This window comes from Neofelis nebulosa, chromosome 16 (genome assembly GCF_028018385.1).
Source record: "Neofelis nebulosa isolate mNeoNeb1 chromosome 16, mNeoNeb1.pri, whole genome shotgun sequence".
In the NCBI taxonomy this organism is placed as follows: domain Eukaryota; kingdom Metazoa; phylum Chordata; class Mammalia; order Carnivora; family Felidae; genus Neofelis; species Neofelis nebulosa.
Window position 1 is genome coordinate 56,167,395 of NC_080797.1, and position 25,202 is coordinate 56,192,596.

Below are 25,202 nucleotides of genomic sequence, written 5' to 3' on the forward strand. Positions count from 1 at the left end.
AATAAAAACAAAACTGCATCTTAAGGCTATGTGATGATTCTGTTGCACCATGAAATGATTCTGCCATCTTTTATGTATTTTTTCCATTTTTGGATTCTATTTTATTCCTTTTCAGCCAGTAATTCCTGTGTGGTTACTGCAACAGCAAAATTAGAAAAATTTATCACATATAAGTTGTGATAAATTATAGAGTATGTAGGATATAGACTGCTATAAGTTCTAAATTATCATAAATAACATTGGGGCGCCTGGGTGGCTCAGTTGGTTAAGTGTCTGACTTCGGCTCAGGTCATGATCTCACGGTTCATGGGTTCGATCCCTGAGTCGGGCTCTGTGCTGACAGCTCAGAGCCTGGGGCCTGCTTCAGATTCTGTGTCTCCCTCTCTCTCCGATCCTCCACCACTCATGCTCTCTCTCTCTCTCTCTCAAAAATAAACATTAAAAATTTTTTAAATTATCATAAATAACACAAATGAAGTGTTTAACACAGAGTTTGATATGAAGTTAACATTTAGTGAGCCCTTTGTATCATTATTATAATAAAGACAAAAGGCTATTTCCCATGATGCATCAATATCTGAGAAATATTTAAGTCTGGAACAGTAATTTTTTTTTAATCTTTATTTTTGAGAGAGAGAGAGAGAGAGAGAGCGAGCGGCGGAGGAACAGAGAGAGAGGGAGACACAGAATCTGAAGCAGGCTCCAGGCCCTGAACCATCAGCACAGAGCCAAACGCGGGACTCAAATCCACAAAATGTAAGATCATGACCTAAGCCAAAATTGGACACTTAACTGACTGAGCCACCCAGGCGCCTCTGGAACAGTAATTTTTGAGCAAATTGTCATCTCAACCATATTGCTTTTGATTAAAGAGGAAAACACAAAACAAAACACCTACTACCATTAAAGCAGTATGGCAGAAGAACAAGATTAAACATCCAATCACTGTTCAGATAAAAAAAGTCCAGAAACAGAGAAATACAGAATATACACTTACAAAATTTAGTATAAGACAACATTTCCTAACAGTAAGGAAAAGATGGTTTGGTCTGGTGTTTGATCCTCACCCTCATATTTTTCACCAAAATTCCTTCTGTTTTAATTATTGAAAATATTGTTAAATGTAAAAAATAAAATCTTTGCCATAAAAGTAGAAAATAACAGTGGGTTTTATAGAAGTTTGAGGTGAAGCACAATCTTCTAGGTGTACCACTAAAGAACCCCTGACAACAAAACAGAACTCACTACACAAGGAAACGTAAACTTCTGTGAATCGCAACTTCAAATGAAATCAAAAGGAAAACAAATTGGGAAAACAACTGCTACAAAGTGAAGGATTAATATCTTTAATTATAAGAGATTTTTAAAAAATCATTGTGGAAAAGATAACTCATTGGAAAAAGGACATGTCACAGGACATGAACAAGTGATTTCAAATGGCTAATAAATGAAACAATGTTCACCTCCACTAGAGATCAGAAACTTGGTTATAAGATCCTCTTTATGTCATTATTTGGAAAAAGAGCAGGAACTTTAAGGTCTTACAATAAGAGAAAGGCTAAATAAATTAGAAGCAATCACACATCATGTCTATAATCCACTAAAAATGATATAAAATGCTAATAACACAGAAAAATGTCCATGCCTAATTCAATAAAAAAGGCAGACCACAAAAGTAAATAGCATTTTTAGAATCATCTCATTTTTGTAAAAAGTACACCGGTGTATGAAAGACTATATAGACAAAGATTTAAAATCATGTCCATATCATCTCTGGGAGGGTAGAACAGGGGTAGGAGAAAACAGTGTTTTATTTTCATTTAAATTAGCTTATATAATTTTATGTAGCAAACACATATGGTTTTCCTAGCAGGAAAAATACATTTGTTTGTTTTTAAATTAAGGGATGAGACACATATCAGTATCTTACCCTGATCTGTAGTAAACACCACAGAACAGAAGACTGGGAAGTGAGAACTTAGTACCTTAATCTCTCTGAAACAAATAAAATCAATTGACTAAGAAGGACCAGGGGTTTATCTCTTCCTTGAAGAAACAGGTATACCCTGTAAATATATATAACTTTGTCAATCACACCCCAATAAAGCTGGGGGAGGAGTGGAGTAAAATCTACTAAAAAATCAGGCAAAAGATAGGCAAAAGATAGACAAAAGATATGGAAAAAACCAGTACTATTGGACTGCCTTTCTAATGCTATTTATTGATTGAGCAGCTTACTGCTTAATCTTTAACCTAACCAACTTAATAACAAAATTATACATATTTTTTCACTTCAGAATACTTACAGCAACATAGAAACACCGATCTTTACAGTTATAAAAATACAACTCTAACTCTTAAAGACACCCTAAACTTGCTAGGTAGGCCCTTCTCTCGCAGCTTAGCATTAAACTAATATTCATTTATTTCTCATTTGTCATATCTCTGAAACCAACTACACATTAAAAAAGGTAAGAGGCCCCGAGAGAATGCAGCGGCATTCTTGAATGCAAGCAGCAGCTTGGTTCAGAGGCTATACAGAAAGTCTATTATAATTCCCTCACTGGCTCTTCCCCCTTCCCGTGAATGCTTTATTAGAAACAGACCATCATTTCTTCTCTGGCCCTAATAAGTGTGTTCGGGCTAGGCACCTCTTTCCAACTGATAACCTTCGTGACTGAATCAGGTCTAGAAAAAGTGCTCCAGCAAATCCAGGCAACCTGAGATAAGAGAGCACTTGCTAGAAGGCTGATCTTACGTTTCCAAAGTTCATTCCTCACATGCTCTCATATTCCTACCTGGGCATCCCAAGTCAAAGGAAGAAGTGAAAGCCATCAGAAGTTTATCCCTTCCAGATTATGGACTACTTTCCCATTACACAATACATGGCATTAACAGTCTCTAGGAATACAGATGGAGAACACTTTCTAGTAATTTCAGTGATAGAAAATCTCTTTTAACTTTGGAATGAGAGATAATTTTGTATGACTCTAGAGCTTTGCAAAAGAAGTGAATAAGGTGATGACAGACTGGCAATGAAAAGCACAAAATGACTCTTAATGCTACCAAAATCTCCGAAAATTATCTAACAGTAAATGGGTGGCTATACTTCAGTAAGAAAAGAATGTGAAGAATGGTGACAAAAGAGATGTATCAAGATCCAATAAATAGACTTCCTATTTCTCAGTGGAGTAACAGAGTGCATTAAATATCTGAACTAAGCGATCAGAACCAGAAGTAATTAACTTCTGGTTAAATGATTTATCAATGGTAACTGCACAAAGCAGCACTGTCTTAATAAAAGGAAGGCTAATTAGGAACGTGGCTTTCATAGATGCTTCTCTGACACAGCATCTGTTTCCTTCTGTTCCCATGAAGCACTGGACATACTGTGCAAATTATTTTAGTATCCTTGAGAAATCAGATGGTCCAATCCTCTGACTCTAAGCAGAACTGCATAGAGTCAAGTAGCAAGAACAAATACGGAGTTCCGAATCCACTACATCATAGTGAACAGACGTTTTCATTAATTTCAACAAATTCCTGAATGATGAAAAACAAATGGAGGACAATATGGAGAACAATATAAGCTATAGCCCATTAACACCTACTGGAAGGCTGCAACCAAGCTAAAAATCAGTCCCCCCTCTCGGGTCACAGAGAGGCTCTTTCAGAGGACTTCCAAGTAAAAATCAACTCCCTGCCCTAAAGCAGAAACCTGTTCATCAGCAGCCCTGCCTGTGCTCACAGAAGTCCTGATGATCTTTTCTGTTATCTCATTCTTAAACAATTTAAATGGGCTGTAAATTACTATAAGCATGGTATACACCTCAATTAAAAAATTATATATAGGGGGCGCCTGGGTGGCTCAGTCAGTTGAGCGTCCGACTTCGGCTCAGGTCATGATCTCACGGTTTGTGAGTTCGAGCCCCGCGTCCGGCTCTGTGCTGACAACTCGGGGCCTGAAGCCTCCTTCTGATTCTGTGTCTCCCTCTCTCTCTGCCCCTCACCCACTCATGCTCTGTCTCTCCCTGTCTCAGAAATAAATAAACATTAAAAAAAAAAATTATATATAGACCTGCAACGGTCACCATACAATACTCCAGACAATTAAATTTAAACTGTAGAAACAAAACACTGTAATTCATATTGTCAGAGACTCAAGAAGCTATGGCAATCACACAAAAAGGAATGCTATTAAAGAAGACTAATAACAACAAGGAGGTATGAAGAGAAGCTATATGGAATGATGGCTGTGCAAAGGCCAAAAAAGCAGTAAGCCAGACTGGGGCAAGTGAGAGGACAGAGGACTGAAGAGACAAGGGATTAGGACAAAAAAAGGCTTACACACATTTGATACTATGCTTGAAAAGTTTGGATGGAAGAAGATAGGGATGCAATGAAGACATATAATGCAAGAAAAAAAGAAAGGCCATTATAGAAACTCCAGAAAAAAAAAAAGTCTCTACAGGAAAGAAAATACAATCATTTGTATTCTACTGGCCCTAAATATTTGGTCATAATATGCACGGTGAGTTTTCTAACTTTTAGTCAATAGAAAAATAAATGAAGGCATATTATCTCAATTTACAAAGATAATCAATACAGGAGCAAAAAACCTCATGATATAAGTATTGGAGAATAGGATGGTTCAAGTAGGAACAGTGGGGTACATGAAGAATGGTACTTACAGCACAAAGTTAACAGATAATGTGTATAACTGGTAAATCAATAAATACCATTAGCATATTATTTAGAAACATGGGAGTAGTCAAAATAACTGAAACTACAAAGAGATAAAAATGATTCCCTCTGGGAATTTTACCTATGTGCTTTATTATTTTAATAAACTTAAGAAACCCATTTTAAAGAAAGGAGTGAAGAGAACACTCCGAATCCTGTAATGTGATCACAACTACACTAGACACTTGCCTCCACTTTGATGGCACACCGCCCAATGGCCCGCACAGCTTTGCGAACAAAGTCAACATCCACCTCTGTGGCATATTCCTTTAATTCTGCCAGAACCTGTTAAAAATCCAGGAAGTAGAAAATCATTAAGGATTCTCAAAAAGCAATTTCACGGCCTTGCTTTTTCTGAAGGCCAGACCTTAAGATCTACGTGATTTATAAACCTGAGTCTGCTTTACGTCTGACCTGAGCAATGTTGGCTTGGGATGCCAAACGAATCATGATGTCCAATTTCTCTAGTTTAACATAGATGGGATCATTGTACTTCACAAAGAAGACTTTGATTTCCTGCTTCAAGATTTCAGGCCTGCGGTACACAGAAACACAAGATAAGGAAGGTGAGGCATATATTGACATGTCCTTTTAAGTCTGTATTAATATCTAATCTGTGTCTCTCTGCTCTCTACTCACTCCTCCCCATCCCCAAAACCTGACAAACTTCCTGTACATCCCTCTAACCAGTTCCCCTTTTGGTAGAAATTTTTTAAGGGTTAGGGTACATACTGCTAAGAACTGCTGGAAGAACAATCTGGCTCTAAACTACAGCCTGAACTGTATGAAGCAGGCACAAGCTGGTATACTATTAAGAGGCCCTTCAGAAAACAACTACATTGGAGAGCAGCACTATGTATTTATCACAGGGACACTCCAAAAACAACTATTAGCCTCCTCACCCTGGACAAGCTGCTTGGCCATTCAACATTTTCATTTCCATACATTAAAAAGAACTTAGTGGGGGGGGGGGGGGTGCCTGGGTGGCTCAGCTGGTTAAGCATCCAACTTTGGCCCAGGTCATGATCTCACAGTTTGTGGGTTTGAGGCCCATATCCGCCTCTGCGCTGACAGCTCAGAGCCTGGAGCTTGCTTCAGATTCTGTCTCCATCTCTCTCTCTCTCTGCCCCTCCCCGCCCCGCTTGTGCTCTATCAAAAATAAACAAACATTAAAACAACAACAGCAGCAACAACTTAGGGGCGCCTGGGTGGCTCAATCAGTTGACATACGACTCTTGATATCGGATCAGGTCGTGACCTCACGGTTCATGGGATCAAGCCCTGTGCTGGGCTCTGAGTTGACAGAGTGGAGCCTGCTTGGGATTCTCTCTCTCCCTTTCTCTCTGCCCCCCCTGCACACATACTCTCTCTCAAAAATAAATAAATAGGGGTGCCTGGGTGGCTCGGTCGGTTAAGCGTCCAACTTCGGCTCAGGTCATGATCTCACTGCTCATGAGCTCGAGCCCCGCATCGGGCTCTGTGCTGACAGCTCAGAGCCTGGAGCCTGTTTCGGATTCTGGGTCTCCCTCTCTCTCTGATCCTCCCCCATCCATACTCTGTCTCTCTCTGTCTCAAAAATAAATAAACGTTAAAAAAAATTAAAAAAAAAAGTGTGATCTTTAAAAAAATAAAAATAAACTTTTTAAAAATAAAAATCAATAAAACTTAACACTCTAATATTGATATTATTAAGCTTAATTCAAAATCACAAACACTTTAATCACCAATTCTTGGTTTCCCAACCTTTTCTGGACAATTAGATTGATATTCCTCAGGGCGACGTACTGCACCTCTGGCTCCCCAGACAGCAAAGTGACAAGCGGAGGGGCCAACTTCTTCAGCAGCATATTGTAGTAGTCAGAGTCCTTGGGTAACAACTCCAGAAACTTCATCAGGACTTTTACTGCTGAAAGCACCACTGCCGAGTTGGCATGAGATAGCCGGGGAGTCACACGCTCACAGATGCTGAGGAGAAAAAAGGAAAATTAATATCTTGAATTAAAATTTCTTTGTTCAATCCAGTCCATGATGTAATGTGTCAGAGTACCATGGCCCCAGTATCAAGAAACTAGAGAATCAGGAAAGTCAAAGCTCCATGTGTAAACAGAACTGGGATCCTATACTGCAGCAAACTACAGGCAAACTACAGGCAGAGATATCAGAAGACCTCAGGAAACCAGCAATAAGGGATGCTCAAACTGCAAGGAAACTAAGCAATACCCAAAATACTTGAGGCTCACACCACTTACCTTCCTGTTTTATGGTCGTCGGTCTCCCCATATTCCATAAGGGCTTCCTGCCTCACAGACTATTTCTCCTCAACTTATAGGATGTCAAATTAAGTTTTAAGAGTTACTTCATAGTGAGAGATGCCAACCATCTGTCACTGAAGGTGTCATTATATGATGCAGAAGGAAGGGAGTTGACCAGGAAAACTATTCAACTCCTTGCCTTCATGATTAAGGAAATCACTGAAAAAGTTTGTAAGTTACAGAACACCACTGCAATATTCTCCCATACCTTTCCCCCATTCTCCTAGCCCCTGCTACCTATGCTTAAAGGCTTCACTAAATCTTGAGTATTTAATTTTCTGTTGAGGGTTCTTCAGAAATTAACCTAATTTTGATAGCTCTTGGTCAACATGAGAGGTGAGCTGATTATATGCAGTTAAGGATTCAAGGTAATTAAGTTGGGATCCTCTCCCTTCCTCCTATATCTAATTGGCTGACTCTCTGACCTCCCTCAGCTCTTGGGTCTTTACACAAAAGCCACCTTCTCAGCAAGGCCTTTCTTGACCACCCTTTGATAAAACACAATTCCTCGTCCGCAAATGCCCAGCATTTTTTAGATCTCCTCCCTACTTTATCTTTCTCATTAGTACTTATCAGGCTCTGATTTATATTATATTATATTATATTATATTATATTATATTATATTATATTATATTATTATATACTTCTGCACCATCTCTCAGGATAAATGTTCCACGAGGGCTACGATTCTGGTGACAGTGTATCCTCAGCGCCTATAACAATGCCTGGCAGGCATCATAGCCTCAATAAATACTTGCTAAGTGAATGAACAAGAAGTGTGAGATGTCACTGATCAACAAAAAATAAAATTTTACATGAAGTTCTTTCCATAAGATACTTGTACTTTAGAGGATGGAAAGAAACGATCAGGGTGAGTTTTAATCAGGTTCAGAGGGAACAATTTCCCAGACAAGTGAAGAGCACTTACATTATGGTAGCTTGAGATTCATCCAGGCAAGGAAGGTTCTTATCTACATAATTAAAATATGTCAAAGAGCCACCATTTCTTCAGAAGTACTTTACCTACTATAGTGCCTATATGCACAAAACACTCAATAAAAATTGGTGATAATGCCAATCCTGTAAACTGTGTGTAGGTGCATACAAAATTTAGTAGTCAATTTGTGATAGTCAAAGAAAATTTACAACAGTGAACTTGGTAAAGGGCTGAGCACAACAATCCAAGTGCACCTTCCAAAATCTTCTCTAAATTCAGACTGACGTGATTTCTGTATCTAATGGAAGACATCACATATTTTGCAGACTTGAATACATTTTCTCTATTACTGAATGATAGGTATAGTTCAGCTTAGTAACTGGTATCCAGCCACTTACTATGTATCTCATAAAATGAAAAGTTTGTCACTATGGTGAGAGACACTCAAAAACCTTTGTGTACCAAATGGCCAGAAACTGCTGTATGTGGAACCATGATGAGGGAGATTTCAGCAGAGGGTAACTACAGTATTCAAACAAGAAATGGAAAACACACATCTTGGGGCACCTGAGTGGCTCAGTCAGTTAAGCGTCTGACTTCAGCTCAGGTCATGATCTCACAGCTTGTGGGTTCGAGCCCCATGCCAGCCTCTGTGCTGACAGCTCAGAGCCTGGAGCCTGCTTCAGATTCTGTGAATCCCTCTCTCTCTCTGCCCCTCCCCTGCTCACACTCTGTCTCTGTCTCTCAAAAAATAAACATTAAAAGAAAAATTTTTTTAAATAAAAGAAAAATACACATCCCTTAGGAAGAGTTATTTGTGCATGGTTCACTCCACCACCTATAATGTTCCTAAATCCAGTGACAAAATACCATGAGGATAGCAGTATCTGCCCCACAAGCCACTGATCTCTGCCAACATAAGAGACCCTTATTCTAATATAGACAGAACTTATTCAAGCAGGCAAGTCTCCCAGATACTATCCAGGAAAACAGACTGACCTCTGAGCTTCCCGGTCATCTTTAGGGTTGTAATTAGAAAGGCAGTCCAAGATGAAAATCTGGCCCCATTCAGTGCATTCATTCAGGGCTGTCAGCAGCTTATTAATGTTCTGTGGGTTCAGATCGAGTAGGTTGCTGTTTGGGTGAGATTCACTGATTTCAGATAATGCTGCTACAGCATTAGCCACCACCTGGGAAAGAAACAGACATGACCTGGATTTACCAAGAACAGTACAATTATAAATAAATAATATTCTCTGGACCACTTCATAGATCTCAACTCATAACCATTCCTGAACATTTTACCCAGTCAGCTAGAAACAGATAGACTGCTTTCAAAACATATTACACCACCAATGATGGTATATAGAGCTTCTTAGTGGTCAGGAACCCAGAATTAAAACAATTCACGTATTAGCAGACAGTCACACAAGTCACACATGATTTACTGTTAGAACATTAACAATTTCAATAGTATTCAACACTATCAATACAATCAAGACACATGAACAGTTATAAGATCAATGAAGTTTAAACATGAAACATGTACATTAGGCAGGCAACAGACAGAAAAATCTAGGCTAATTATAGAGCTGTATGGGTATGCATGTAAGGGGGAGTGAGGAGGTGATACTGTCAATCATATCATGAGTCTCAGAGTAAGAAATTATGAGCTTGAAACCCTAGTTCACTATTGATCATGTCTGGAGATGGTCCTCATCTGAAAATTGGGGATAATTTAATCCACCTCACAGATTAGTTTTAGTTTGAGGCTCAATCAGATATATGATATACATATGTGCTTTCTATAAAGCCTTATGCAAATTTAAGGTGGTACTATTACCATAACTCTTCAAGACTTAGTTGCACAGTTTTTCACATCAACATCTCTGAAATTAAGATGCATTTAATAACCAAAAGCATGTTAGTTTAATAGGAAATATATTTCTTTGTAGGTAATACAAAAAATAGCACATCTTATAATCAATGCCATCTCAGACTCAAAGAAATATGGTGCCTCAAATGTAACCTTTTCAGGCAGTATGACATATGAAAAATTGCTACCAAATATAAGAAAGTACACTTGTATCCTGACTTACAGATCTGGGAATCCATACTAGTTTCAAGAAAAAAAAGTGAACCTTTATCAAAATTACAGATTATTCCTGATATAACTAATAAGTCTACAGCCAGTGAATATTTTTTTTTTTAATGTTTTTTTAACGTTTATTTATTTTTGAGACAGAGAGAGACAGAGCATGAACAGGGGAGGGTCAGAGAGAGGGAGACACAGAATCTGAAACAGGCTCCAGGCTCTGAGCTGTCAGCACAGAGCCCGATGCGGGGCTCAAACTCACGGACCGCGAGATCATGACCTGAGCCGAAGTCGGCCGCTCAACCAACTGAGCCACCCAGGAGCCCTGCCAGTGAATATTTAAAGTATTTTAAAAATTGCAAAAACACACAAAAATAAAAACACACAAGAAACTATACTATGGCCCTATACAAGTGAATTTAAAACCACACTTTAAAAAAAAATTTTTTTTTAATGTTTATTTTTGAGAGAGAGAGAGAGAATGCAAACAGGTGAGGGGCATAGACAGAGGGACACAGAATCTGAAGCAGGCTCTAGGCTTTGAGCTGTCAGCACAGAGCCCGATGTAGGGCTCAAATTCAAGAAACACGAGATCATGACCTGAGCCAAAGTCGGATGCTCAACTGATGTAGACTCCCTGGCGCTCCTAAAACCACATTTTTTTAAAGTAATCTGTATGGCCAACGTGGGGCTCAAACTCACAATCCTGAGATCAAGAGTTGCATGCTCTACCAACAGAGCCAGCCAGGCACCCCTATAACCCCATTTTTCAGTGAGGCTCCCAGGTGTTACTAAAAACAAGCAAGGTAAAGACTGAATCCAAATATTCTCTAAGTATCAATGAGATAAGAGATAGCAGCTTCAGTCATATATATTAAAATTGTTCAAACGTCAACTCATTCTTAGTTCTCACTGAAGTCCCTTGTTAAAAGCTTAAGAAACTAAGAGTTGTATCCTTTTGCCAGCAAGAAAAAGGGGAGAGGCGGAGAGTCAGAATCCCAAGCAGGCTCCATGCCATCAGTGCAGAGGCCGATGCGGGGCTCAAACCCAAGAACTGTGAGATCATGTCTTGAGCCGAGATCAAGAGTCGGACGCTGAACTATGTCCCTCAGCTATTGATTTTACCATCCACCTTATCTGAGTAGTTTGCGGGCTATCCCAGCATTTATCCTAGAATATAAATGTCTAGACAACATGATTTTTTAATCACATAACGTAAGTCTGACAACATTCATAATTACATAAAAGGTATGATGCCATGAATGGAATCCTCTTCAGCTATAATTTAGTGATTACAAAATTCCAAGATGAAAAATCAAAGGCTCACTTGTAAGTATGATTATGGATATGATATGATTTTACTGCTATTAAGACAAATCAGGAAGAATTGTCTAGTCCACATACCACATGGTAGCAGGTATGAAGTTCTTTTCTGACTTAATTTTTGTCTGCTATCATCAAGCATGGGATTTAGGGAAAAACAAAACGCATGAAGAGTGAAATACTAATCCTCTCCATCATCTCAGGTGCTGTACATGCAGGGAAAAGAGATTTCTCATGTATTCTACACTTGGACTGACATTATATTATAAAGGATCAAAATGTCATATCAGAAGACCAAATGCCTGTTTTCAAATTGTTACTGACAACACATGCCCAATCTTGGTTACCAGCTGTCCAAGATAAGATGTCCTACCACAATTTACCATTTTTGCTATTAAATCCTTTTGAAGTTAGAAAAATTACATGTTAAATATAAAGTCTGTTAATAGGAAATGTAGAAAAAGAAAAGGTCAGAAAAAAAAAGCAATGGAGGAAAGAGAACAGAAGGATGCTGAACAGAACGAACAATTAGAATTCCCCTGTCATTATCATAGGCAATTGGAAATTAAACCAAGTGTATAATGCGGCTAATGAAGTATATGTTATGGTGGCAAAATAAGGCAATTTCCACTCATTATCACATTAAAACAAAAAAAGGAAATAGGGAAAAGTAAATCTCATTAAAAGATCCAGAGAGACCAGATTATAGGATTACATTTAGAAAGGCCTGCATTGAGAAAAGAGATTACTGCCAAACAGTCACTGAGCCAATGGCCAACTAGAGAAAAATGCATCCCCAATAACAAAATTCCACAGTTCCTCTAAAACTTCTCCAAGTTCCTCTGTTCTGTCTTTCCACTCTCAACTCCTAATCTTCACAGGCTGTTATGATTTCAGAAACATACTACGGTGGGCCTGTAGGGACTGAGTAGTAGTCTTCTGGTCATTAAGCCACATTTCTCCCACTCTAAAGGAAACTTAAGCTAGTCACACCAACTCTAAAGTAGACAAAGAAAAAAGACTGACTTCAGGACAGCAGCTGGGTGGTTACGGTAACAGGACAATTCACTTGTTGATGTTTATACTCTGCTTGTTTGGAATTTTGTACTATTTACACAGCACATATATTGTCTATTTGTAAAAATAAACTTTAAAAATAACTGATTAGAATTTAAGATCTACTTCCTCTTTCCAGAAAGACTTCTCCAAACAGTAATTCAACATAATAAAGAAAAAAATCTAACCCTTGGAGTAACTGCCTTAATATACCCATGTATTAAAACAAAGGTTAGGGGGCGCCTGGGTGGCTCAGTCGGTTAAGGGTCCGACTTGGCTCAGGTCAGGATCTCGCAGTCCATGAGTTCGAGCCCCACGTCGGGCTCTCTGCTGACGGCTCAGAGCCTGGAGCCTGTTTCAGATTCTGTGTCTCCTTCTCTCTGTGACCCTCCCCCGTTCATGCTCTGTCTCAAAAATAAATAAACGTTAAAAAAACCAAAACAAAACAAAACAAAAAAAAACCCCAAAGGTTAGGTCTCTTTCACTTGAACTATCACTTTGAATTTGAACTAAGACTAACATGCATAATATTTCTCCCCTGGAAAACTGGCACTTCTCTTAGGAAACACTGCCAGGAAGAGAACAGCCTTTTAACTATAATCTTAAAAAAAACTACAGTTCCCAAAAAAGGAGTTTCTTTTTTTCCTTTATATTTTTTTAAGATTTTATTTTTAAGTAATCTCTACACCCAACATGGGGCTTGAACTCACAACCCTGAGATCAAGAGTTGCATGCTCCGCCAACTGAACCAGCAAGACAACCTAGAAAGGAATTTCTAAAGAAGCTTTGCTTTAAAAATATAATTATAAATAGGGTTCCTTAAATGAGTTTTCTCAGTACATTAGCGGATTTATAAAAAGTTGGCATATAGGTTACAAAGGAACACATACATAGTGTAAAAAAATTTTTTTATTCATCTTGCCTCCCAACTATGGTGTTTCTTGGGATGACTGCAACTAAACACTTCTCCCTACCCCACCCCGTAATGTAATGTGTATACTTTATAGATACAGATGTTAAACACAAACATCCATATACACATTTATATACAAAACATATAGATACATATAAAATCACACTCCATACTAGACACATCTTTCTCTGCCTTAACTACAGACTTCTCTTCAGTGTGATAGTTCCTTATGGACCCTTGGAGCCAGCAGAGCTTTTTTTAAGGTAAGCAAATTGTGTTTTAACTTACTTTATACCATACCTAATAGATAAGGCTGCGCAAAGAGAAAAAAAGACAGTAACTACTGAAATGTTTTGAGCACTTACTATGTGCCATTAATCCTCACAGCAACTCTGAGGTAGTAGCTATCAAAATCCACCTATTACAGATAAGGAAACAGGCTTTAAAAATGAATTTATAAATCAATTTAGAGAAGTTAGTGACTTGTTTCGTTGACACAGCTAGCAAGGGATAGTGCTTGAATATGAACTCAAGGTTTGTGTCTGCTTCCAGTTTCTGAGTAATAAACACTCTGCGTTCAGCATTTGCAGAATTTCCAGGAGCTGTGAACTTCAGCTGGGAGAAATGGAAAGAAACATCAGAGGTGGGGGAGGATAATACAATCAAAGCATTATGTCCAGGCAAAGGTGACACGCCTTTATACAAGGAGATTTATACAAGGAGAAAAATGTATTCTTCTACTTCATATATTTCAGAGATAATCATATCCTGACAGCACTTAAAGAGGCAGGATTTACTATCCAGCTATAAAATCTGATTTATAAGCTACCCCTATCTGATATGCATCAATTATAAGGACATAAATTTGACCTCATTTTTTTTTTTAAAAGGAGCAAGCTAGAGCTGCAGGTAGGGTTAAAATAAAAATGATCCTGTAAAAAAAGAAATCTAGAAGGGAAATCCAGATCTCCTGTGGGACTGGAGTGTCACAGACAGAAGCCCCTTTACGAGAAATCTCTCACACATGTCCCTGTCCCTTTGAATGACTTTCATCCTGCACTTTCATTTCCATAGCCTCAGAACCCAAGAAAGACATCACTTTCCAGTACCGTGACTTCTCCCTATTAACTCAAGTACTATTTAGAGGACTTCCATTTCCAGCAATGACCTTCAAGGTCACATACTCTCTATCCAGGTTTATACTTCAGTTTTCCTGTTCAATTTACAACCCTTTTGGTTGGTGCCCCTAAAGACTGAAATCAAGTGAAAGCATAATAACTAACCAAAATCTATTATGCTGAAATATACATAATCTTGCTTTCTCCTTTATAGAGTTGCTTCAACTGACATGTGAAAGCACAAGGCAACATGTATTTCTTCCAAGCATGTTTCAGTCCTGATCATCTCCTTAAGGACACAATGACTATGTGGTACCAGTTAATTTTTTCCCCCTCACATAAAACTTAGAGCTCGTACTTTTACCCAACACACTGTCCAGAATGCCAATAGATAATATGCCAACTGTATTACATCCTAAAATGTGCCATTTTTCCCCCTTCATCTTCCCATGAATAAGGAACTTGAGTCAACACGTCTGCCTGGTTGAGTCAACACAGCTCATGATGACAAGGAAGTCTGTATACATGGTAACAATTAAGATTCACAAATAAGACTCAATAGAATTCATTACTTAAAGTGGCTTAAGATATGGTCTGACAAAATGCAAATATTCTCACATCACAAATAGGTATCTACAAATAGACAAAAGGCACTCCTAACAATCAGGGTTAGTGGGCCCACAGACCCTGAAATTACAGTAGAGCAAGCTGCAACACAAACCAAAAATGTATGACCATACCAGTTATCTCCCTATGAGAACAAAGTAACCCCCTGCCACATTAAAAGCCTTGAGATCATCCTGAAGGGAACACTGAGAAAGGAATGAGCTGTGATCTTTCAGTATTACTATGTACAACAGATCCACTTTTCACGAACTTGCTGATGAACTGCTTTAAAGGGATTTCCTGGAAAAATTACCTTTTAAAAGTAATTCTGCAATGGTGTAGTAACACTGTAAACAGACCTAGCTTCGTTTGTGGGTAAGCTGCCCCCAGAATTACCCTAAAAACAATGCCTGCTTTTAAATAAATAACATATACAAAAGAACTAAATCTTTTTTTTTTTTTTTGGGGACAGAGAGAGACAGAGCATGAACGGGGGAGGGGCAGAGAGAGAGGGAGACACAGAATCGGAAACAGGCTCCAGGCTCCGAGCTGTCAGCCCAGAGCCTGACGCGGGGCTCGAACTCACGGACCGCGAGATCGTGACCTGGCTGAAGTCGGACGCTTAACCAACTGCGCCACCCAGGCGCCCCAAGAACTAAATCTCTTAAGAATAAATGTGCAATTGAAAAATCAACCCCTTTAAACTTATTAATCTCCAGCAGCACAGTGACTATACAATATGGACCATAAATGGCAGTTATATTATGGAGGGCTCTCTCTGCCAGGTTCAGGATTAAGGGCTCTGCAAGCTCTCTCTCCTTAATGTTCACAACAACCCTACGAGAAAAATTTTATTTATCACCTCTACTATGTAGATAAGGATGGAAAGAAATCCAGGGAGCCAAGAAATGATAGAACCAGCATACAAACCCAAGTCTGTCTGGCTTAAGAGTCTGAGTCTTAACCACTATGCTATCCAGTACTGGGGGGAGGAAAAGATACCATTTCATAATTACAAAGCACTTTTCTGTTTTTGAGACACTTTCATACAGAGTGAGTCAACTCTTTATAAAAAGAAGTGATTAAATACAATTTGGTATTTTGGATTGAATCCTAGAATAGCAAAAGGACATTTGTGTTGAAACAGGTGAAATTCAAATAAAATCTGTACTTTAGTTAATAATAATGTACCAATGCTAATTTCTTAGTTTTGACAAATGTGCCATGGTTATGTAAGGTGTTAACATTAAGTGAAAGTGACTGAAGAGTATATGAGAACTTTCTGTACTATCTTTGCAACTTTTCTGTTATTCTAAAATTATCCCCCCTAAATGAGCTTATTAAAAAAAAAAAAAAAAAAAGGAAGAAGAAGAAGAAGAACAACAACAACAACAACAACCCAGGGGTACTTGAATGGCTCCGTTGGTTAAGGGTCCTACTCGTGATTTTGGCTCAGGTTATGATCTCACAGTTGTGAGATCAGGCTCTGCATGGAGCCTGCTTGGGTTTCTCTCTCCCTCCCTCAAAATAAATAAACTTAAAAAAATGTAAAAAGAATAAAAAAAATAACCTATAAGTTAGTAACAACTGATAGAAAACTGATTTAAAAAGAAGTGAGAATCACAGAAAGATTTCCAGAGTTTATTACACAGGAAACAAAAATCATTTACTTCCTCTATAAGCAGAGACAGAACAACACTCAGATCAACCAGTGGGAGATTCAAGAGCTGGGCAATCGGCCTTATATCAAAGCAGTCTCTAATGATTCTACTTACTCCATTCCTGCAGAAATCGCTCCTCTTTTGGTACCAAATACAACATTACTCACATGGGGAACCCAGACAGACTGAAGATATTACCTCCCACATTACTCTTATTAAGTGCCTACCACCTACAGGCACTCTCACATGCACCTAAAATTCTACCAGCTCCGGAACTCCTTTATGGACTTTTAGCACGAAGAACATTATGTATTTCTCATTTTACTTACGTATGAAATTGTACTTTAAAACTCTACTTATTAATATACATTTAGGGATAACAGAAATCATAGAAAATACTAAATTAAATGAAGTCATGAAGTTTTTCTGTGTGCTCTAGACTGATCTTTGAAAGACAACATAGCCCACAAGGGCATCATTTATATTCTGATAAAAATCCTCAAATTTACAAAGTGATCTAGAGACTTGAGTTTTTCAATATGTACCATCTCAGACTGACTGACAACAAATCACAACTTTCTAAGGCCTAAATAGAAATTATAATAATCAGAAAGTATGCAATATTAGGTCTGTTCCTCAATAGCTACAGTTTTATTAAATATTTGCTACATATCAGGCATTATTTAAAATTTTTTGATGTTTTTTTAAATAAAACTTTAATGTTTATTTTTGAGAGAGAGAGAGAGAGAGAGAGAGAGAACGCATGAGTAGGCAAGGGGCAGAGAGAGAGGGAGACACAGAATCTGAAGCAGGCTCTAGGCTCTGAGCTGTCAGCACAGAGCCCGACACAGGGCTCAAACTCAGGAACCAAACTGTGAGATCATGACCTCAACTGCAGTCCGATGCTTAACTGACTGAGCCACCTAGGCGCCCCTACTGTTCATTTTTGGGAGAGACTGAGAGAGTGAGAGTACGAGAGTGTGCACAAGTGGGGGAGGGGCAGAGAGAGGGAGACAGAGGATCCCAAGTGGGCTCTGCACTGACAGCAGAGAACCTAATGCGGGGCTCGAACTCACGAACCTTGAGATCAAGACCTGAGCCAATGAGCCACCCAGGTGCCCCAGGCATTATTTAAATTTTTAAATTATTCCTTATTATTCCTTCATATTCAAAATAATTGGGTAAAATAAGCATTATTACCTTTTTAAAGACAAGGAAACTGAAGCTCATTTTAAATAACTTGCTAAGGGCAACATTTTTATTAAGCAGCCACACCAGGACTCAAAACAGCAGCCACTCTGGCCCTATGTGGTTATATGCTATTTCTATTATTTCTATAATCCAAATTTTTGCAAACTTAGCACTACTGACATTTGGGGATGAATAACTGGTTGCTCTAGGGGGCTGTCCTGTACACTGCAGGATGTCTGAAGTAGCCCTGGACTCTACCCACTCGATACTAGCAACATCCCTCCGGTTAGCTGTGACAATGAAAAGTGCCCTAGATATTGCCAAATGTACCCTGGGGAGCAAAATCGCTCCCAGTTGAGATCCACTGCCATAATACCATGCTGCTTCTACATGCTGGTGATGGTCACCAAAAAGATGTGACTGCCATTTGACCTGTGAGCTGGCACCGGATCATTGGAGGCTTCTCATCCTATGTCGATCCTCGGAATGTGGGTTCTGTTTGTCTTTCACTTGCATGATATATGTGAATGAACCCAGTTAAAGCCTCTTTATAAAATTTTTATAAGGCCTCTTTATAAGATAGCTTTCTAGAATAATTTCTAATTAAAAGAAGCTAACTGGTTTATTTATTTATTTAGAGAGACAGAGACATTGTGAGCAGGGGAAGAGGACAGTGAAGGAGAGAGAAAGAGAGAATCCCAAGCAGGCTCCACACTGTCAACACAGAGCCTGATGCGGGGCTCGAACTCACCAAACTGTGAGATCACGACCTGAGCCAAAACTGAAAGTCAGACACTTAACTGACCAAGCCACCCAGGTGCCCCAAGATGCTAGCAGTTTTAACCAGAACCTTTGCTAAAGGCTATTCTGGGCCAAGCTGAGGCTATTCTGAGAACATACTGCTCGTGCAGAACACTCATCAAACAGAAATAGGTTTCCTACTTATTCAGTAATTTGTGCTTTGGCAGAGAGGACAGGACAGAGGGAAGTGGGGCTTCCCAGGGCAGTTCTCAGGGTGACTGATGGAAGCAGAATGGAGAAAGTTTAGAAGACATTAAAGGGGCAAAGTCCTAAGCCAATGGGGCTCAGGAGAGCCAAGTTCACAAACAAAAGCAACCATGCGATGAGGTTGTTGGGAGTCTCAGGAGTGGCAGACTCTAGCATGAACATGCTAACTGAAGTCAGAATATCTCAAATGCCTTGGAGGAAAAAATAAAAACCATAGTAAAGGAGGGAAAATCCTAATGTACGGGAAAAAAGCTACAAAACAATCACTATCACCCAAAAGTGCATTTTTTTCTTGTAAATATACATTTGGTGGAAATTCTAAAAATTCTGACATCTGTGGGCGTGCCTGGGTGGCTCAGTCGGTTGAGCACCTGACTTCGGCTCAGGTCATGATCTCACAATTTGTGAGTTCAAGCCACATGTTGGGCTCTGTGCTGACAGCTCAAAGCCTGGAGCCTGCTTCGGATTCTGTGTCTCCTTCTCTCTCTGCCCCTCCCCTACTTGTGCTCTGTCTCTCTCTGCCTCTCAAAATAAAATAAAATGTAAAAAAATAAAATTAAATTAAAAAATTCTGACATCTGTGAAGAAGTCATGGGAGCTATTCTCCTGTAGCTCCAAAGTGGTTGCTCATTCTGAATACAGGTTTGCTTTCAAAATAATGAATAATAAAATCTGCATCTGAAAATAAGTTTGGCTCTAATTCTCTCAGAAAAGACTGTACTATATGAGTTTGTACAGCTATCATCGGCACCAGGACCTTTTAAGTTAATATTGTAGCAATAACGTTAACCCTGTCTAATGTCTATTTCATAGTTACAGGAGCAGCAGCCATCATTCTCATGAGCTCCCATAAGCCAAGCACTTGAACATGTGCTTTTTTTTATTTAATTTTTTTTTTAATGTTTATTTATTTTTGAGAGGGAGAGAGACAGAGTGTGAGCAGGGAAGGGGCAAAGAGAGAAGGAGACACAGAATCTTAAGTAGGCTCCGGGCTCTGAGCTGTCTGCATAGAGCCTGACGCGGGGCTCAAACTCATGAACCGTGAGATCATTACCTGAGCTGAAGTTGGATGCTTAAGCAACTGAGCCACCCAGGTGCCCCTTGAATATGCACTTTTTATACCACAGCTCAATAAATACTCCTAACGCCTTTCTACAATGGCGCCCCTCATTCAACAGAAGAAGAAACTCAGTGACGTTGAGCTAGAATTTAAGAGAATTTTTTTACTTCAAAGTCTATCTTTTCTCTTTCAAATAGTATTTCACTAGAAAGTCTGCTTTAACTGTTATAAATTGGATAACTATAGGAAAAGGAAGTGCATGTGATCCCCCCCAGAAAGACAAGAAATGAAAACAAATCTATTACTTGCAGCAAGGTACCCTACTCCCAGGAATGAGCTTGGAAATCAACATAACCCCAAAAGTATTCAGATCTTGATCAACATTTTACTCTCTGATTTCCAAGTCATTTCTGCAGGTGCTTTCACCTTTAGGATGCCCTTCTGAAGTGAGCTATAAGAAAATTACTAAAGCAGAACCCCCTGGAAACGTTATTTTTTTTTTTTTTTGCAAGAGATTCTAGTATTTTCTGGTGCAGTGCTGCCACCGTGTGGAACAACTTCTGAAACAGTGCAACAAAATACCCTCCAGAGCAGAAGAGGACTCAAGCATCAGAGTAAGGAGCTTGAGAGGATTTCCACAGTAAAACAGGTCTCAGATAATTAAAGGCCTTCATATATTCAAAATTTTAACCATTTTGAGACAATAAAACAGTTCTAAATGTGTACGTGTGAATACACACATTTAAATTCTATTATAGACATACCTCTATGAAGACAGTGACCAATAACGGGTATTGGGACTCAGAACTAGGTTAGAATCCTGGCTATATTACCACTAGCTGTAGGACTCTGGGATAATTTCCTGAGTGTACACTTCTTGATCTCAACATGGAATAACCTCTACTGCGTTGGGAAGATAAGAGAACGAAGCAATAAATTGTAAGTAAAAGCATGTATCTGGTATAGAATGCATTTAAGTTTAAATTTCCCTTTTCCTAAGAATGTATGGTCATCAGAATCCTTTGGAATCTCTCAGATGTTTGAGCTATTAAACCTTACATTCATGTACTCACCTGTTTCCTATCAACAGTATTTGACCCAGCTGATAAAAAAGGAAAATCAGTGGTCTAAATGCCGGTTGTAATACTTTTTGGCAAAAAGCAGGACATCGATTGAGATGAAAAGTATGGGTTCAAGATCAAAGGTAGGCATGGGTGTCTGTTGGCTATCTTAACACAAACTTTTCAGTTCTTCACTAAAACAAGCATGAAGAGCTCAAAAAATGATTTGAATAAGAGTATGTAAAACAAGATCAGAACAAGAGTAAGGCAAGTAAGGCACAAGCTTAAGGAGACACTCCACTTTCAGGCTTCTGCAGGTATGGAGTTGGCACCTGAATGTGAGTACCATTTTAAATTTTGCACCCTGTGAGCCTTGCTAGCACTCCATTGAACAATATCAAGGGAAAAGTTCTGCTGCTGAGAAATGTGACGAGAATCAAAAAGATTTTCTATTTAGAGAGCGATAGGTCCAATGATAATTAATGCTGACACCTGCTCTAGGAAAATCGGCAATAAAGACACAGTAAACAAAAGTGGCTCCTGAAAGTTTCTCAAAATCTACCAGGTGACCTTAAATTTTCTCTAAATATTTCCTCAAAGGTAACTTGTGAAAATCCCCTGAAATCACCTCCTGATAAGCTGTAGTAAAAACAGATTAGGAAATTTTATTAAGAGTAGTATAGTTTAATATAATGTTATATTAAATTCAAACAGAGACCCACTGATGTGTTGCCTGTTTATATTACTTATATAGGTAGGTATGGCATGGGGGAAAACAGGTAAAACAAGCCTAGCACATGCTGATAATTACCGAATCTGATGATGGTAAATGGATTCATTTCACTTATCTCATTTTCATTTAGTCACTTTAATTTTGAATATGTTTGAAAATTCCCATAATATAAAGTATAAATAAATAAATAAATGGCATACATGTTACTTGAGAGTAGGATCTGGCCAAAACCAGCCCTTCCTCCATAATGAAAACTTAAGTTAAATTAGGCTTGTTCCAGAATCATTCCACCCTCTCAACTGATCTGGATAAAGTTTTAAGTTCTAAGTGCTTGGGTACAAAAAAAAAGAAAAGAGCAGAAAAAAGAAAAAGCAAGCCTTTACTAAACCATCAGTTACTCCCTATCCCTAATCATCTAATTTTGTAGGTTCTACTTTCAAGAATTTACATTAGTGTAAAAATGCCTTTTTCTCCCCAAAATGGAATTGCCTAAATGAGTTAGAATTCATTTTCACCTCACTCCACTCCACATTCCTAGCCCCACTATTTAACAAGTTTCCATGAGTGCACAATACCCTATTCATCTGGATGCCTGAAACTGGGAGCACGGAAGCCAAATACTTTTCATCTTCTCATTTGTCCTCAGGTAGAAAATTTCCAGTACAGCTGCTCAGAGTAACCGTGACTCAGAAACAACACTAAAATACAACTTAGGACCAACTACACAGTCTATAACATAGATACTAATGCCTTGTAAATTTCTTTTTTTTTTTTTTTTTTTAAACTTATTTGAGGGAGAGCACACATGCAGGACAGGGGCAGAGAGAATCCCAAGCAGGCTCTGAACTGTCAGCGCAGGGCCTAACATGGGGCTCAAACCCACGAACCGTGATATCACATGACCTGAGCCAAAATCAAGAGCTGGACGCTGAACCAACTGAGGCACCCAGACGCCCCTATAAATTTCTTCCTGTATGGAATAAAAAAAAGCAGGGGAGAAGTCACAAGATCTTACTTGAGGTGGAAAAAAGGAAAGGCTGAATATTCTTACTGATGGTGACATCCTATCAGAAGTCATAGTTTAAGCACATCCATATCTGCACCCACTTCTGTACCTAGAAGGTGGCTAAAAAGATTCCTGATGATAGTAAGTACCATAGTACCCTAAAAAAAAAGTGGGGCTTGCTTCATCCTTTGACCTTGATACTAAACTTGAAGGAGAATAAACAGAAGCCAAGGCTATTCAAAGAATAAGATGAACCAAATGAAATATCAAAGCAGAGATCTGAGTGGGTAATTTGCAAGTGAGAGGCAATGTCTATTTCAAGGCAAATTCCAGAAAGTTCAACAACAAGAAAAATATTCAAAGATTACTCATTTGATTAACTCACAATTATTCACCTCTAAGTAAATATTGTATTAGGCAAAAAGGGGAGAAAAGGTGGCGATATTCCTTCATCTTCTCAGCAATGATACTTTGACCAATCATTGAATTCAAATGAGCTCCAGTAACCAGCAGAGTCAACATACCACTTGGGACTTTCTCCCCTTCATTATATGGACAAAGTTAAAAATGTTAATATGAGAAATAAAAGTACTCCAAACTTTAAGGTGTTAAGTTGTTTTCCAGCTCCTAAATGTCTAAAGGTTTTTTTTTGGTTAAGTTTATTTATTTATTTATTGAGAGAGAGAGAGAAAGAGAGAGAACGCATGCACAAACAAGCATAAGCGTGGGAGGGGCAGATAGAGAGGGAGAGAAAGAATCCCAAGCAGGCTCTGCACCATCAGCACAGAGTCTGATGTGGGGCTCGAGCTCACCAACCTATGAGATCATGACCTGAGCTGAAACCAAGAGTCTGACGCTCAACCGACTGAGCCACCCAGGCACTCCTAGCTACCAAATGTTTAAAACGTTAGTTGTCAAAAGAGAATCTTGTCCTAGAATTTTCCTGTAGAAGAATGCATAAAAATCACTAACCAATAAATATAACTTTGTTTCTACTGCCACACTGCTAGAAAAGACCACAAACATCTGAAGAAATCATCTTTAAAAAACTGCTATCAATTTAAGGTAAAATCCTCTTAAAAAAATGATGAAAGAACCGGTTGCTGAGCAAATACAGGGATAGGTATGATGCAAAGGTTTGCTTTAAGACCCTGGTATTTTAGTAGTTGGTTTTCACCTCAGAAACACCTACAGTGTGAGACAGATAATCTGAGGGACACACAGAATTCATACTTCCCATAGCTAACCTAGGTTTCAATGTCCCAAACATAAGATTTGTTTTAAACATGCTTTTTTAAAAGGGACCCATTTTAAGCACTATTCTCTTTATAAAAGCAGAAGTTTATTACCATTGGATTTGAATCTGCTATGAGATCCCGCAGAGAATCCAGAAATCCCTGATCCTCTACCATTTGGGCATTGATATCATGGAGTTTTGCCACACAGACTGCTGCTGTTTTCCGAACATAGGGATCTTCATCCTTCAAACACTTGCGGAGGGGCTCACACAGATATTCTGTAATCTTGTCCACCCGGATGCACCCCATGGTCCTGACTGCCAAGGCCCGAATGAGAGGATTAGGATCTTCACAGTCCTTTAAAAAAAAAAAAAAAAAAAATCATTGACAACTGTAGGTGTACATGGTAACTAAAAGTAAATAGTCTAGTTTATACAAACCACAAAAAAATATTTCCTTAATGTAAGCTTCCAGTTACATTCTATATCAGAACATAAATCATCCCATGCTATTGTTTCCTAAGTACAAACCTTAGTTGCCTATTTAAGAGTTTAGCTTAGAAAATCATTTAATTGTTTTATAAACACAGTGAAGAAATGCCCAGAAGGGCAGCACCTTAGTGAGCTGGTAATACCATCCCCATGGCTATTAGTGGACCTGCCTTAACAACAGGAAAAAAATGAGGAATTGAAAAGATGTGTTCCACTCCAGAGCCAGTCTGCAAGTATCAAGTAGAGAGAAAATAGGTTGGGACTTTCTGGGGCCTACAGCCAAGAAAGCAAAGGAGAGAGAAACTGGTTTGGGCCTGCCCCAAGTTCCTGGAGTTAAACAGCAGAGAGAGCCGTCCAAGATCCCCATTAACATACATTCTCCTTTTTTTTTCCCCAAATGAGGGATTTATTTACTTATTTATTTTTAAGTGAACTCTACACCCAACATGGGGCTCAAACTCATGGACCCAAGTTCAAGAGTTGCATATTCTACCAACTGAGCCAGCCAGGCACTCCTACATTCTCCTTTATTAGCAAATGCTTCCAAATACAGTACAAATAGAATACTCCTTAAATTGCACTATGCTAAAAAATTTCTTTAAACACTCTAAACCTTGTATACACCAAAGTACAAAACAAGTAAACTAAA

The 25,202-nt window shown here is 38.7% G+C and overlaps 1 protein-coding gene across 4 annotated transcripts in view; it reads right to left on the reverse strand.

The window, feature by feature from the left end:
* Positions 1 to 25,202, reverse strand: part of AP2B1 (adaptor related protein complex 2 subunit beta 1) — a 125,283-nt gene that overhangs the window by 83,242 nt on the left and 16,839 nt on the right. For all 4 annotated transcript variants that reach the window (XM_058704307.1, XM_058704305.1, XM_058704306.1 and 1 more), the window contains 5 exons: positions 24,174 to 24,419; positions 8,993 to 9,183; positions 6,487 to 6,708; positions 5,158 to 5,278; positions 4,933 to 5,028 (listed from right to left, as the gene is read on the reverse strand). In XM_058704307.1, the coding sequence (XP_058560290.1) occupies positions 4,933 to 5,028; positions 5,158 to 5,278; positions 6,487 to 6,708; positions 8,993 to 9,183; positions 24,174 to 24,419 (876 nt within the window). The remainder of the gene's footprint in view (positions 1 to 4,932; positions 5,029 to 5,157; positions 5,279 to 6,486; positions 6,709 to 8,992; positions 9,184 to 24,173; positions 24,420 to 25,202) is intronic.